Below are 15622 nucleotides of genomic sequence, written 5' to 3'. Positions count from 1 at the left end.
AACTGTTTCCAACTCACAGTTACTCATTATAAGAACAATTAATATAACTCTAGTCAACTGTTTCCAACTCATTATAAGAACAGTTACTAGTCATTATAAGAACAATTAATATAACTCTAGTCAACTGTTTCCAACTCACAGTTACTCATTATAAGAACAATTAATATAACTCTAGTCAACTGTTTCCAACTCACAGTTACTCATTATAAGAACAATTAATATAACTCTAGTCAACTGTTTCCAACTCACAGTTACTCATTATAAGAACAATTAATATAACTCTAGTCAACTGTTTCCAACTCACAGTTACTGATTATAAGAACAATTAATACAACTCTAGTCAACTGTTTCCAAGTCACAGTTACTCATTATAAGAATAATTAATATAACTCTAGTCAACTGTTTCCAACTCACAGTAACTCATTATAAGAACAATTAATATAACTCTAGTCAACTGTTTCCAACTCACAGTTACTCATTATAAGAACAATATAACTCTAGTCAACTGTTTCCAACTCAGTTACTCATTATAAGAACAATATAACTCTAGTCAACTGTTTCCAACTCACAGTTACTCATTATAAGAATAATTAATATAACTCTAGTCAACTGTTTCCAACTCACAGTTACTGATTATAAGAACAATTAATACAACTCTAGTCAACTGTTTCCAACTCACAATTACTCATTATAAGAATAATTAATATAACTCTAGTCAACTGTTTCCAACTCACAGTTACTCATTATAAGAACAATTAATATAACTCTAGTCAACTGTTTCCAACTCACACATTATAAGAACAATTAATATAACTAGTCATTATAAGAACACATTAATATAACTCTAGTCAACTGTTTCCAACTCACAGTTAATTTCACAGTAACAGTTAATATAATCTAGTCAAGAACAGTTAATATAACTCTAGTCAACTGTTTCCAACTCACAGTTACTCATTATAAGGTTATTTTTCTGCTGCTGGGATTTTTATAATTTCCATTTTTAACTAATTTTTTTCAGTCATAAAGCATTATAATTGCTGCTTTAATCGTGAAACCTATAGTGCACTGGATACAATATTTTGAAAGCGATCTGTCCGAACTTGCTAGTAATGGGTATTTGATGAATCATTGGTAAAGCGCGATTCATGTTTCGATCTGTTGTTCTGTCTGGCGTCGTGAGTGTGGCTTATTATTATGACGCTTCCAAGAACGTAATAATTACAAGTTTCTAAATTATTCCATGTCGACAACAAAAGATGAATCATGTCTTCCGGAAACAAGTTATCACAAAACAAAAGTAGTGAATTTCAAGTTCGATACATACCATCTATTCTTCACCAAATTATTTAGTGTTTGGTTGAAAATATTTAGTATATCCAAGCCATAAATTTGTGTCTTTGATGTTTTACAAAAAACGTATACACAGTATCGGTTAAAAGGAATTACCAAACAAGTGGTGTTTGGTAATACTCTGGGAGAGAAGGGTGAACAACTGGTTCGAGTTTGATACGTACACACCGTATAAATAAAAACTAAAAAGCAAGCTAAAACATGTCTATAATAAAAAATATATACATATCTTACTGACTACGTGTTGGGTATATGCCATTCGTTAGGCTTAAATTTTAAATTTATTTTCTGTTTGTGGTCATTTTCTTGTAAATATTATTATGGTCCTGACTTTTGGTGTTTTTACTCACGTGCACGTTTATTTCTCTGATGAAATACTGATAAATAACGAATGGATTTGGTTTGAATCCAACAGTTTTTCCTTATGCGTACAATGTGGTATCTTACATTTAGTCTTAGGTTTATGGAGTTACAAATAAGTAGGAAAAAGTTGCCTTTTTTTACTTCAAATATCTACACTCGTTGGTTTTAATACCTACATATATTTTCATACCAACTAACATTATAAGTTTTCTATCGTTAAAAAGAATCGACTTTTTCACTTGGTATGATAAGCACATTTATATATAATCTTCATAGGGCACTGATTAAAAACATCTGTTTTTGGTTATATGCAAGTGCTCCCCAGTGTCAAGGTATTTAAAACTGCAATATTTTTTTTTTCCAATTAATAAAACACATTAATTAAATTTAACTGTACAGTATGTTCAAAGTAAATTTTGGTTTCGTTTTTGTACAACACTTTTAATATCAAACAAATGTGCGGTTATTAGAAACATGACAGTTTTAAAATGAAACCAGAACAGGAACTGCTTGTAACACAAAGACTTACATGTGTATGAAACAATTGAAAGGTTTTGAATACAATGAAATATACAAATTGTGTATGTTACGATTCCACAATCACAGTCAAGATTTAAGATGCAAAATTAACAATATAACGTTCCTGGCGCCCTCTCTTGGCCATTTAGTTAAGTTTATTTTAATTACATTCCTGGTTCATAACATGCAAACAGATAAAATTAAACCTGGCGATTATTTTTTTTAACTACTACTAATAGCGTATTTAATATTAAAGTCGCGTGTATAGCTTCTCAAACAACGTCGACACACCCTCACGTGAAGCTGGAATCAAAGTACGAATTTTTATTTTTCTTCAATAAAGAAAGTGCAATTTTTTTTAAAGAAACCCCAATGGACTAAGTTTTTTCTATTTTATATCTATATATTAGTATTTAGAATATGTGAAACTAATACACTAGTGGCTAGTTAAATCAAGTAAAAATAAAATCATTGAGTTGCACAAATGTCATATTTTTAGAAATTTTATTTTTTAACGTAATAAGAACAGTATTTGTTAGAACTCAACAAGTGTACACACAAGAAACCTTTTAGTTCTCTATTATTATTATTATAGTTTACAAGTTCTGTAGAAATATAAACAACAACAAGAACTGTTTGATGTTTATCTCTATTTTGTCTTTTTATTCAAAATTGACTTGGTGGGTGACAAGATACAACATACATATTTTTTTCATTTTACATCAGCTACACTATTATGTAATAGATTCACCTCAAATTCTATAAGAACTGTTTCACTATCTACACCTGGTAGGCTATAATAGTTCCTTTTCCAATGCATTCTCCAATGAAAAAACAAAAGCTAATTTCCAGTGCTATCAAGGTATTCAGCCAGGCCTCCTGTCAATAGAGCAAAACTTGTGTTGATGAAACAAAAATATTTTCTAACTACACACACCACACTTTTTGTAATTTGTTTGCAATGTTTAATTCTCTGAACACAACCGAAATGTTCTCCTCATATTTAAACATAATATTAAACTATTTACTAGAACTTACTTAACAGAATTTTCACTTACAATTCATTCACAAATAATAGGAATCACTCAGCATACCTTAATTGGCTTTCAATTCACTAAACTTATTACACATAATAAACAATGCCCATCAAACTACAAAAACGTTTGGTAAGTTATACCTATGTGCTACTAATTTCTTTTTAAATATTACATCTGAATTTGTTTTTAAAAAATTCCAGCAACACAAGTTACAACCACCATTATTTTTCTCGTCTGACGTTTTACACTCAATATTGTTGGAGTAATCCAATAACTCATGTTCCATCATTTAACTGGTAAATATTCTGTGTAATTAAATTTAAAGTTTATAAAAAAATCTATTCAATAATAGTAAAAACATGTGATTCTATTTATTTCATGATCAGAGAAAGTAATTAGATTTAAGCAAGGCTACGTGAACTTCTGATCTAGTTGTCATATTTCTGTGCAAAAATAACCATGAACAAATATTTTATGAATAACAAGTATATTAATAGGGTGTGTGGCGGTAATATAGTCTTGTATGTGATATCAAATATCTTATAGGTTATGTCAATATTTTATGAACCTATTTTCAGGATAATTTCTACATTACATTTACTCTAGACATTGTTTTATTCATTTTAGTTTGCTTGCAATTTCATGCCCATCTACACGAGGGCTATCTCCATTAGCCATCCCTAAGTGATAGACTAGAGAGATAGCAGCTAGATAACACCACCCAATGCCAACTCTTGGGCCACTCTTTTACCAACAAATAGTGGAATTTATCACCAAATTATGACACATTTGTGACAGAAATGGGGAGCATGTTTTGTGACGGGGTACACTTGCAGATTGCAAGTTTGTTTGTTTTGTTTTTGAATTTTGCACAAAACTACACAAAAACTACCTACACTACCCGTCCCTAATTTAGCAGTGTAAGACTAGAGAGAAGGCAGCTAATTGTCACCACCCACCACCAACTTTTGGACTACTCTTTTACCAATGAATAGTGGGACTGACTGTAACATTATAACGTCCCCACAGCTGAAAGGGCGAGCATGTATAGTGTGACGAGGATATGAACTCGCAACCCTCAGATTACGAGTCAAGTGCCTTGACCACTTGGCTATGCTGGGCCAGATTGCAAATCAGGTAACCCTATCCCCATGGCTATGTCAGGACCTTTTTATCAGAGAAACATACTTGTACACTTTAATAGCTTTAAATGATTATTAGCTGAGAATACTATTAACGAATCCTCTTAAATCAGAATTTATCTATAAAGAAATCAACAGTACAGTATGCTAATTTGATACAAATACTAAATATGAATTTATGGATTCAGCTCGAATTGAAGGAAAATTGTCTTGTATTTAAGATCAAGCAGATATGCAGAAGTAATCATAGCTAAATACAAACCTTCTGTCTTTTCTCAACTGTAATTCCCAGACTTGCCAAAATACAAAGTAAAATTAGTTCCAGAAATCATGTTAAACATGTGAATAGAACTGAAAGTATACGTTTTAAATTTTAAATCACTTTTGGTCATCTGATTGTTCCTAAATTATTAATAAAAGACAAACAGATTATAATCAGTAAATTACTCACTCTAACAGGAATTTTTTTCCAACTTCCAGTTCTAGCAGAGTTCATTAAACTGTTGAATCCTTGGAGAACTTGAGGGAACTCTGAAGGTTTCGGAGGAGCCAGTTCAACTCTTGCATACTTGAGGAAAGTGTTCAGCTTTGGACGAGATGAATCTAAAAACCCTAAAACATACATTACGTGCGTTAATAATTTTGAAAATAGTTTTTCTGAATAAACTTCACCAGCTTGGAGCTCTCTAAAATCACAGTCAGGTTGCTGTGATGCCTAAAAAAGTGACCCGACAAAATGGTAATTTTTATTGAATTTTTCAATATAAATGTGTTTTTTCATATGTGCATAGTAATACTTACAGTAAATTTAAACGTAATAGAAAAATTTGGTACTGAATTTTAATTTGCAATAAATAAATGAATACAATTCTACAGAAACTTTGAAATGTCCAATGTCTGACCACCACTTTATGAACCTGCACAGCAACAACTAGACTCTTGGTTGTCGAGACACGATCGGCACGGTAAGTTTCTATGGGCCTCATAAGCTTCTACCTCACACCAAAAACAGACTCAAGATTGGTTCATTTTGAATTAAATTGTGTAGAAGAAAATTTATATTTTTGTGCCAATTGTTGCACTAAGATTGAGAGGTGGTCAGAAATCATCTTAATACAAAAGAGGAATTATCCCCTTCCTTTGCACATCAATGGGTTAAGCTACAATTCTAGGATTTACTCTGGCTCCTAAGTGACAGAGATATTTGGCAACCCTACTTAAACCACGAACTGAACAAGCTGATATATGATTATACACAGTGAACAACTCATTAAATCACAATATACAACCCCTATCACAGCTGAGTTTATAATATTCACCACACAAGAACCATTACAACGAAAGTTTGATTGTGGAATGTCACTTTTGAATGTCTCGAAAGTAATAACATAAGCAAAATAATTTTTTTCAAATGGGTCACTGGATCTCACAATTCGGGTTATCAACTTCTTTAATTAACTATAAATATTAATTAACATTAAGTGTCATGTAACATAATCAACTAACTGATATTAGTTTTCCATTATACCAACTATCCAGTATTCTAAATAATTACTAAAATTACAAAATAATCAACTAATCAAAAATTATGCTTTCCCAAAAATCAACTATCCAGTAATTGAAACACTGCCCTGATTTTTTCAATCATGTCAAATTAATTGATTAGTGTCCTGGTTTCTGATTATTAACATTTATTCAAACTAACCAAATAATTTAAATATCTAGATTATAACTTCTCATTATTATTGTTTTGATTAATTCAAGTTCCACTTTAGGTCACCATGGCTTGTGGATTATGCAGAGTTACTCTGTGGTTTGAGGGTCTTAGGTTTGAAACCTGATGTCCCCAAAGTTCCTCACCCTTTCAACAACAGAAGCATTATATTTGTTTCTTTGGTTTTGACTTGCAGCCCAGCCACAAGGGTTGACTGTCACAGCCTAATTTTGAACTGTTGAGAAAATAGAAGAAAATTAACTGATGTTATCCACTACCAACTCAGGACAGGGGGAGTGTGAGAGGAAGTAAGCATGTGTTGGAAATACATTTTCATTATAGGGAAATATAGTGCTCAACTCTTCTCACAAGCTTAATTGGAATCCTACACTGAGGAGGCGGGAGGTACAAGGGATCAGTAGAATCACTACCAGATGCATCCAAAGGACAACTCTGACCATAAGAGATCCAGAAATCAGAGAAGGGGAACTGAACTGCTTCTGATCCAGGTGTACTCTTTGCTCATGTGTAGAAATTTGTAAAATGGAAGGGCAGAAATCACAAGGTGTAGAATTGAAGCTCAGGATCTGCACAAATACCTAGGTACCACACAAGGATCAAACACTTTACCGAAATCTGGAACTGGCCATCCAGTATCAAAAGGATGGATTCAATATGTGCAAGGACTCGTGTCAACCAATTCACTTGAATACAACACCTCAACACTGGGAAATGACATCCATGCAAAGATAGGATGAGGGCTTCCATTTAGAAGGGGAAGAACTACATGTGAGATGGAGTGAATCCAGGTGCCATGGAATATAAAACAAGGTATTTTAAGATTAGGAACAGTCTTATATTTTTAAGTTTTTATTGGGTACTATTAAAACTGGCACATGATGTCCCTCTGTGAAGATGCATCTGTAGCATCCACGTTCTTGATTATCTACATATAGATGTGCACATTGTTCAATCTCCTATCATATCAGCTTGCTATAATTGTGATCTCATACAACTACAAGTTTGATCACAATAAATGAATAAAACTCAGGTTAATCTGTACCTACTAATGATCCCATCAATCAATATTATTGTTAGTATTTTTATAATTTATAATCAATGCCATGAAGTACAACTATGTCCTTTTGACATTTTCAAGTAACTTTTTACACATTAACCAACTTTATTAACTTAAACAAAAAACCTCATAAATAGCTGTTTAAAAGAAACATAACTAATTTCAGCCATATAACAACATCAAGTGTTAGTTAACTGAATACATTTTTCACTGTTGTAAAGAAAATCATTTTTTAAAACATTTGAGAGTTCAGAAAATTTGACAAAAAACACAAGTTCACAGAAAAAGTAGAACTCACTAAGTAGCATATTTCTTTCAAACACCAGTTTTTGTATGAAACATTTTTATTGAGTTTATAAATAATAAATAAAGATGAAAAATATGTTTATCTCTCCACAGATCTGAAGAATTTTGTCCATATACAGATTTAGTGATTTAAAAAAAAAATTTGCTTACATCCAAAAGAAAATCTGTATTTTTGCTAAGAAACTACAATTCTCTGAAAATATATTATAGCATGTTAATTCATCAACATCAACAAATTTCCTGCAAAAAACCATTGAAAAAATTATACACACACACCTAAATCAACAACAAAGAATAATAACTCCCAAGAAACAACAAACTACAAAACTTTACACTGCTGCATACCATATATTCCTAACATCAGCAACAAAATAGCTAACATTTGGAAAAAAACTTATAACACAACATTCCAGTAAACACCAAATTTATTTAAAAACCAGGTATAAAACTATAAAGTCCATATTATGTAAAAATTACAGTGACAAACACAACACCAACATAATTCATAAAATACAATGCAACAACTACCACGTCTTCTATACTATAGAAACAAGCAGAAAAGTGGAAACCAGATTCAAAAAACACTAAAACAAACCTTCACACGCTTTTGAACATGCAAATCAAATAAACACAACATACCCATAGAAAACACCCAGATATTAAGTAGGGAAACAAATATAACACAAAATCAACAAAGCCCTACTTATACAACAACTAAAACCCAAATTTAACCTATATAAAGGAACACCTTTAAACCTATACTAATTAATAACCTAACATCTGCCTGCAATGCCCCCTACAATCCCGTACCCATTTATACTCTCGTACCTAAGACGTGTCTGGCAATGGTCACTTGCAAACTCTCTCTTTGTTAACGTGAAGATGACCTAGGAAGGTCGAAACGTTGTTCTCTGCTTTATTTTGGTAAAAGTATTAATACCTATACCAGCTGTCTGGAGATACATTTTTATTTCAAGTGGGTCTCCCGTCATCACAAAAACATAGAGCTAAGAATGTATTTATTCAGTTTTTTTACAACTTATTTTCAATACTGTTCACCTGTTGAATTATATCTGTTTTAAAGTTACAGAAAATTCCTTTGAGAAAGTGTCAGAGAAACAAGTACAGTAAGTTTAAGTCAGAATGACAGGAAATGGTCAAATTTTTGTATTTACTGAATATCAATTTTATATTTTTCCAAATAACATACATAAATAAATGGGCTAACCTGTTTTCCTTTATCAAAGGCTAAATGCTGAATACAATTTCAGCTTTCATTAGAATTCTATTTTTATGACTATCTTACAATGCAGTAACATTTTACAATTGGAAGTTCTGGTTCTATTTGTTTTACCAATGATTAAGCTAGTAATGTAGGAATTTCATTCTTTATGTACAGTCCAAACAACTCTGTCTGTGGTGTGATCATTAAAACAGATAAAAGTGACAAGTCCAGTTCTATCTGTCCTATATGGGTGCATTTAATTTAGTGTTAAATAGTTTCCTAATATTTGTTAGTTTATAAGATAGAGTACGTAGGTTACTAGGTTATTGAGTGTATCCTAAAGCTTGATAAAAATTGCATGTAATAACATTAAATTAGGTGGTCAAAAATTGTGAAGACTTTTGTCCTCTACCAAATGATAAAACTAGAACTAGGTAGTTGAAGAAATATGATGAAAGAAAATGAGAAATCTCAGTTCTGGTTATTTGCCAGTTTTTGACCCTGGGAAGCTTTGGATGTCTATAAAGTAGAGATGGAGTGATATGCCAGGTCATATCTAACTTCTGATGACTTGCAATGCAGACAAGAAAATCCAGATGACAATTATACTGCTTTAATATGGCCATCTGCATCATCCTTACGTAAGTGTTATAGCACTCAGTTTCTTTTAAGTTTGGAGTATTATACTTAAAACTGGCTTTCCATAAAAAGGTATGTTGAAATTAATAATGTTAAAGCTTCTCACTTAGAAGAACAACTTTAAAAGCTTTCACATCAGTTTATAAGCAAGTGAGGTTACCTTCATGATACGTCCCTAAAGCCGAATATCACTAAAAAGAATTTACATCCAAACTTTGTGTAACTGTGATTATAGAAAAAAAAAATTGCACATTTGTAATAAATGATTTTCAGATTATGTTTAAGTGATTTCAATCAGCTGTAGTTGGGAATCTAATAAATAGATAACAAGTTTAGTATCTCAGAATACTAAAGAAAGGTAAAGTTAAACTGCATGTTTAATACATAATTCATTAGTTCTTACTATAATTTGCTAACACCATATTCATACAGTTAACAAAATCATCCAATGGCTCTGGTAACTCATAAGATTTTCAAAATTATAACATATGCATGCATGTCTAAATGTTAGCCTTTAAGTTTGTTTTCACTGTGCAGATTCCAGACTGTTGACTACACCAAACTACATATTAAAAAGATTATTTCTTTCAGAAAATAAGATGAAGATTATTTAAATACTCTTCTGACACAATAAGACATTTTATACAACAAAACTGGTAAGGATAGAAGTCAGCCATAAGAAGAAAGTCACAACTCTGGATTTCTAGGTGTCCACAATAAACAGTTAGCGGAACGTTCACTTTCCACTTTCAATGTGTATAATATGGTCGATACCATAAAATACTTGTGTTTATATAGAGGTTGATTAATAGTTTACACCAGAAATTAGTGTACTATTATCATGTATGAGCTCTAGAACCAGAGTCCACATATTCACAAAATTTAAAAGTTGAAAAACATGGGCTCCAGTTTTCTGAACCATACAAGTTACTAACTCGCTGAGTAAATAGCAAAACTTCTTTCATTTCAGTAGATATTCACACTTATTTGTTAGTCAAAGTTTTCACTTTTGTCCCTCTCAAACATGATGAGTTAATCAGTTTGAGATGCAGCGACATGTAGCTAGTTTATTGTTCGGTTTTGGTCGGAGGTTACAAATTTGGAGAGCTTCCTTTTCTTCTAAGTGTCCATTCACCTTTCTCCAAGTTTATTATTCTGAATTGTTCACTGTTTGATTTTTCATTAGCCTTTACTTAGATGGTTGTAAATTACAGATTTATTGAAAAGGCTGTTATGCACATGCTCTGATTCTGGTAGTTAAGGGTTGAGTCGCTGACCCAATACAGACTTGTCTGTAGCAAGGACATAAATATTTGTATAATACCAGTGATTTCTTTGAAGGAGATATTTTGTCTTCAAACAGCAAAAAATTGTGTATTCATTTGTTCAGTCTGAAAGCTGACTTAGGAATAAGCTGACTGTAGAATGTTTTATATTTAATATTTAGTTTGATGCCATAACCAGTGAAAGTTAACATCAAGGTGGTAGGACTTTCAGGAATTTTGGAGTTATAAACCTTATTGATATATTCAGTAACACTTTTATTGATGAGCACTAGAGGGAAAAAATTTAAAAATGTTTTTTTTTAAATATGGCTAAGTTTATCATGTAAATAATAATAACAGCTGGTTAGTTTATATGCTCTATGAACTACAATACTTATTATGTCTTGGAATGATAGTATGGGACAGAAAAGGTTGGTTTGTGGTAAAACTTGGTTTTGAGCTTGTTGGTTGATGACTTCTAAATCTTAAAAAACAAAAAACCAGTTTAATTCTTTTTGTTCTATTAATGTAAACTTGATATTCCTATGTTTTGAATTTAACTAACCTAAAAACTTTCAGACATGACTTTTGTTCTCTGAATACAGTAAGTGTCATTAACTTATCTCTTAGATGGGCAAAAAGCAAAAACTTTTAATCAACAAATAAATGACAAGAGCAGTGTTTGGGCACATATACAGTTACCTCATCAACACCTCTAGTCATAGGTGTCAGTTTGAGTGTTTGAGGACCCTCACAATTTAGTGGTGTGAGTACTGCTGATCACATTGGAGCTACACACAACTCAGGCACCCTTTGGAAAAGTCTGCAATGATATCATTATTGTTTATATTTACATCTGGGAATTCTAAGACATCGGTCAGCACTAAGCAGTGGTACTGTGCTTTGTCACCTGTTGCCACTCGTCACTTACTAACTACCTATTATCATTAGTTTTTATTAATGGTATTTATATATAGTACACCCCAGAACTAATTACTTTATGAACCTTTAATGTGATTTTAAGTTAACTATTGCAACTGGCCAAGTTTCAGTTCTTCGCTTGTGCTGTTTCACAATTCAGTACTGACAACTCTTAATACAAGTTCACATTTGGGAAAACATTTTACTTAACCTTGCAGTGTGAAAACTATTTAAGACACCAACAATTTCTAAACATCTGTTTTGTTGAACCCCACTTGCACATCCTGTGTAATGTATTTTAGTTTATACTGTACATGTTATCTTACCATTTTAATTACTATTACTATATTACTTAATAGTAATAACATTTGAACAGTAGTTTTTGAAACTAATTTATCCTTAAATCTTCATATTTAAATATAATCTATATGCAAAAGTAAAATATGATTGCACCCATTACAAACTCTCCATGTCCCCTTAAGAGACATATCATCGATTTAATGAAAAGTTTTTGCACTGGATCATTTGATCTCTTCAGCAAGAAAGCCAATAAATCACATAAGGCCTAGGTAATCGTGAGCAAAAAACAGGAGAAATTATTATACTTACAGCATAACACACACATCTTGCAGAGTATATATGCTGTGATCAAACATATAAATACTTTGCTTCAGACTCAGAAACCAATCTGATTAGAGAAACATAAACCAAATATTAGTTTATTTTTAATTGTGTAAAATATTTCATGTTTTCATATCATTATAAAATATATGTAATATAAATAAACAAAAGATAGGCATATATTACTAGCTCACAATTATAAACATTGCTGCTCCTGATGGTAGGTTTTGTCCAACATTTAGTTTTCTCCAGATGTTTGAAATCATAGCAACATACAAGTTATATAACTTTATTTTCCAATTATTCAGCAGGTAACGTAAACATTAAAATTACACTGCTTACTGGTAATACAACGTTTGATTCTTTTGTCTGAAGCTTACCGTGGCGTAGTAGTACTAGAAATTCTAACAGAACTTCTGTTAGTTTCAGAAGTGTTGAACACTACACCTTTTTACATCTTAGGATTGTTAAGCCTAGAAATATATAAACTGCTAGAGTAGAGGTCAATTAAAGGTGATTGGAATAGTAGTAAGAAGAACCACGAAAAATTATTTGAAATTCTACTTCAAAATAATAAACTGATCGTTAACTTCTGGTTTTTCTTTTTACCTTTAGCTAGCGTGGGAGCTTTAGAAACTAAAGATGTAATTGCTTTAGACATTTTTCCTTCTCCAAAGTAAACCCTCCACGAACTGAGCTTTGAGACGTTTATCCCTCTAGTGTCCGTTGAAGGCATAAAATATATTACATTACAAAACAATAAAAAATATATGTATAAATTAAATATAAAAAAGAACTATTTTTTGAAAATTCGCACAAGTTTTAATCGGTTGTAAATATTATTTTTATCAATTAATTAATGCCTACGTTTCGATATAACTAGTGCATAAAAGTTAAGTGTCGTTTGTATGTTCACTAACAAAGAAGCAATCAGGGGCTTCCTCTTGTTATTATGTCCCCCGCTGGATCAGCGGCAAGCCTGCGGATTTACAGTGCTAAAATCAGTGGTTCGATTCCCCTCGGTGGATGGACTCAGCAGATACCCCGATGTGGTATAAGATTAAAACACACACAAAGTACACAAACATACATTTCAATTCGAAATGCATTCCCAGAATGCACCTCAAACGGCTTGATAAGTATTGTTGTTTGGTAGATACAATTAAAAATTTAAAAATTAGGGATCACTTTAAAAGCATAAATTCACGTAGTCGCATTTAAAACTGGTCTTTCAGTCGTGGGTAAGCGATAATTTTAGCGACTTATAATATTAACATCTGGGATTCGTTTTTCCGCGGTGGATACAACATATAGTAAATAGTTCAAAGTAATTCTAAACCAAATAAACAAAACAAATTTTCAAAACAGAGCCTCACAGTCCATAGTAGGAGGTCTGAGGATTTATAATAATAACATTCAAAATTCGATTCTCGTGTTGGACAGAGTACAAATAGCCCATGAGAAGATCAGGGCTTAACAACAAACAAACGAAAACTAAAGCTGTGAAATATTAGTAATTAATTCATTTTAAGCATCTCCGTACCTGTCATTCACTAAAACTTGATTCTTGAACAGTTTTAATGTTGTTCACTTTTATTCAGCGCATAAATTAAAAGATGCTGTCGTTTTTTTATTAATTGGCAATTGCCTTTAAAAAGTAAACTATGACACTATTGGTGGTTTTATTGATATATGTCATTGCTTTTATCTAGTGCGAGCGAAATTCGCACTAGACTGAATTTATGAATCATTGATACTAATGCGCTGACTTAGAAATGATAAGTCCAAGAGTGAACGCTCCGCACAAATCAACAGGCAGCGAGTTTACACTTAAATTGATTGAGAAAATGAAAGTTATGAATTTATATTTTAAAGAATTCCATATAATAGCGTTATCTATGTAAATCGACATAAACTTGATTTCTTTTTGCTTTTGTTGAGTAAACGAGTATTGTTTGTTTGTTTTTGAATTTCACGCAAAGCTACTCGTAGTCGTCCCTAATTTTGCAGTGTAAGACAAGAAGGAAGCCAACTAGTCATCACTACCCACCGCCAACTCTTGGGCTACTTTACCAACGTCTAGCGAAATTAACGGTCACCTGAAAAGGCGAGCATGTTTGGTTCGACAGGGATGCGAACCCCTGACTCTCAGATTACAAGTCGCACGTCTTAACCGGACTGGCCATGCCGAGCTCTAAACAAATCTTAAAAAAATACTATATATTCATTTTTAAATGTATTGTAGCAGGGTTGCTAACCGTCCATAAATTCACTAATACCAATAAAAGAGTCACATTTGAGCACTATTCGTAAAACCCTGAAGAGCAAAAAAGGTTTTCTCTTGATTATGTCAGTAAAAAGCACCCCTGTCGGTTTGTATCTCAGAAAAAACCAAAATTGTAATGTTAAAAACCCTAACAAAGTTTCTAAAAAGTATCATTAGCGATTAAACAATTATAATTGATTTACTACAAACAACAAATGTGATTTGTTTAAAATTTCGCACAAAGCTACACGAGGGCTATTTGCACCAGCCGTTACTAATTTAGCAGTGTAAGACTAGAAATGAGACAGCTAGTCATCACCACCCACTGCCAACTCTTGGGCTACTCTTTCACCAACGAATAATGAGATTGACTGTCACATTATAACGCCCCCACAGCTGAGAGGGCGAGCATGTTCGGAGTGACGGGGATTTGAACTCTTGAGCGTGGGATTATGAGTCAAGTGTCTTAACCACCTGGCCATGCCGGACCTAAGAAGAAATGAGATTGGCTTATACTATCAAAACGGTCTGATCTGTCTGGTTAATAAATCAGTTAATAAAAAAATATTGGTTCCACAACAGTAAGTAATATAACAAAAATAAGAAATAGTAAATGAGTAAAGAAGATATGAATGACAAGCAATATGGACAATAAAGAATGAAACGAAATCCAACCAGTTACAAAAAAAAAAGTGTTGAACATAAATGTGCACAGCCAAAGACTGAAGGAAAATATTTCAGTAACCTAACTGCAAAAATAAGAATAACAAAACTCGCAAACCAAACAAACAAAAGCACATATTGTCATCCGTCAAGTTCTTTTGAATAATTATCAGGTTAATCCAACCCAATAATAACTTTTAATATACGGTGTTGAAAAATAAATAATGTTAAAACATCTTTACCTCATTTTTGAGGTGTTGGGACTTAGGTAAGTTTAATGAAAAATTACGTTTCATGAACTTAATCGACCCGGCATGGCCAGGTGGTTGGGGCACTCGATTCATAATCTGAGGGTCCCGGGTTTGAATTCCCGTCACACCAAACATGTTCACCCTTTCAGCTGTGGGGGCGTTATAATGTGACGGTCAGTCCCCTAATTCGTTGGTAAAAGAGTAGCCCAAGAGGTGGCGGTGGGTGGTGATGACTAGCTGCCTTCCCTCTAGTCTTACACTG

At 32.4% G+C, this 15622-nt stretch overlaps 1 protein-coding gene across 1 annotated transcript; it reads right to left on the bottom strand.

Moving 5' to 3' along the window:
* Nucleotides 1–2867: 2867 nt before the first annotated feature.
* Nucleotides 2868–12913, bottom strand: LOC143222233 (ATP synthase F(0) complex subunit g, mitochondrial-like). Its single transcript, XM_076448458.1, has 3 exons — nt 12790–12913; nt 4863–5023; nt 2868–3111 (listed from the first exon to the last, which is right to left on the bottom strand). The coding sequence occupies exons 1-3, from the start codon at nt 12839–12841 to the stop codon at nt 3013–3015; spliced, it is 312 nt and encodes a 103-aa protein (XP_076304573.1). The 5' UTR covers nt 12842–12913; the 3' UTR covers nt 2868–3012.
* Nucleotides 12914–15622: the final 2709 nt, after the last annotated feature.

Source organism: Tachypleus tridentatus, chromosome 1, assembly GCF_004210375.1.
Source record: "Tachypleus tridentatus isolate NWPU-2018 chromosome 1, ASM421037v1, whole genome shotgun sequence".
In the NCBI taxonomy this organism is placed as follows: domain Eukaryota; kingdom Metazoa; phylum Arthropoda; class Merostomata; order Xiphosura; family Limulidae; genus Tachypleus; species Tachypleus tridentatus.
This window is presented reverse-complemented; position numbering and strand designations above follow the sequence as displayed.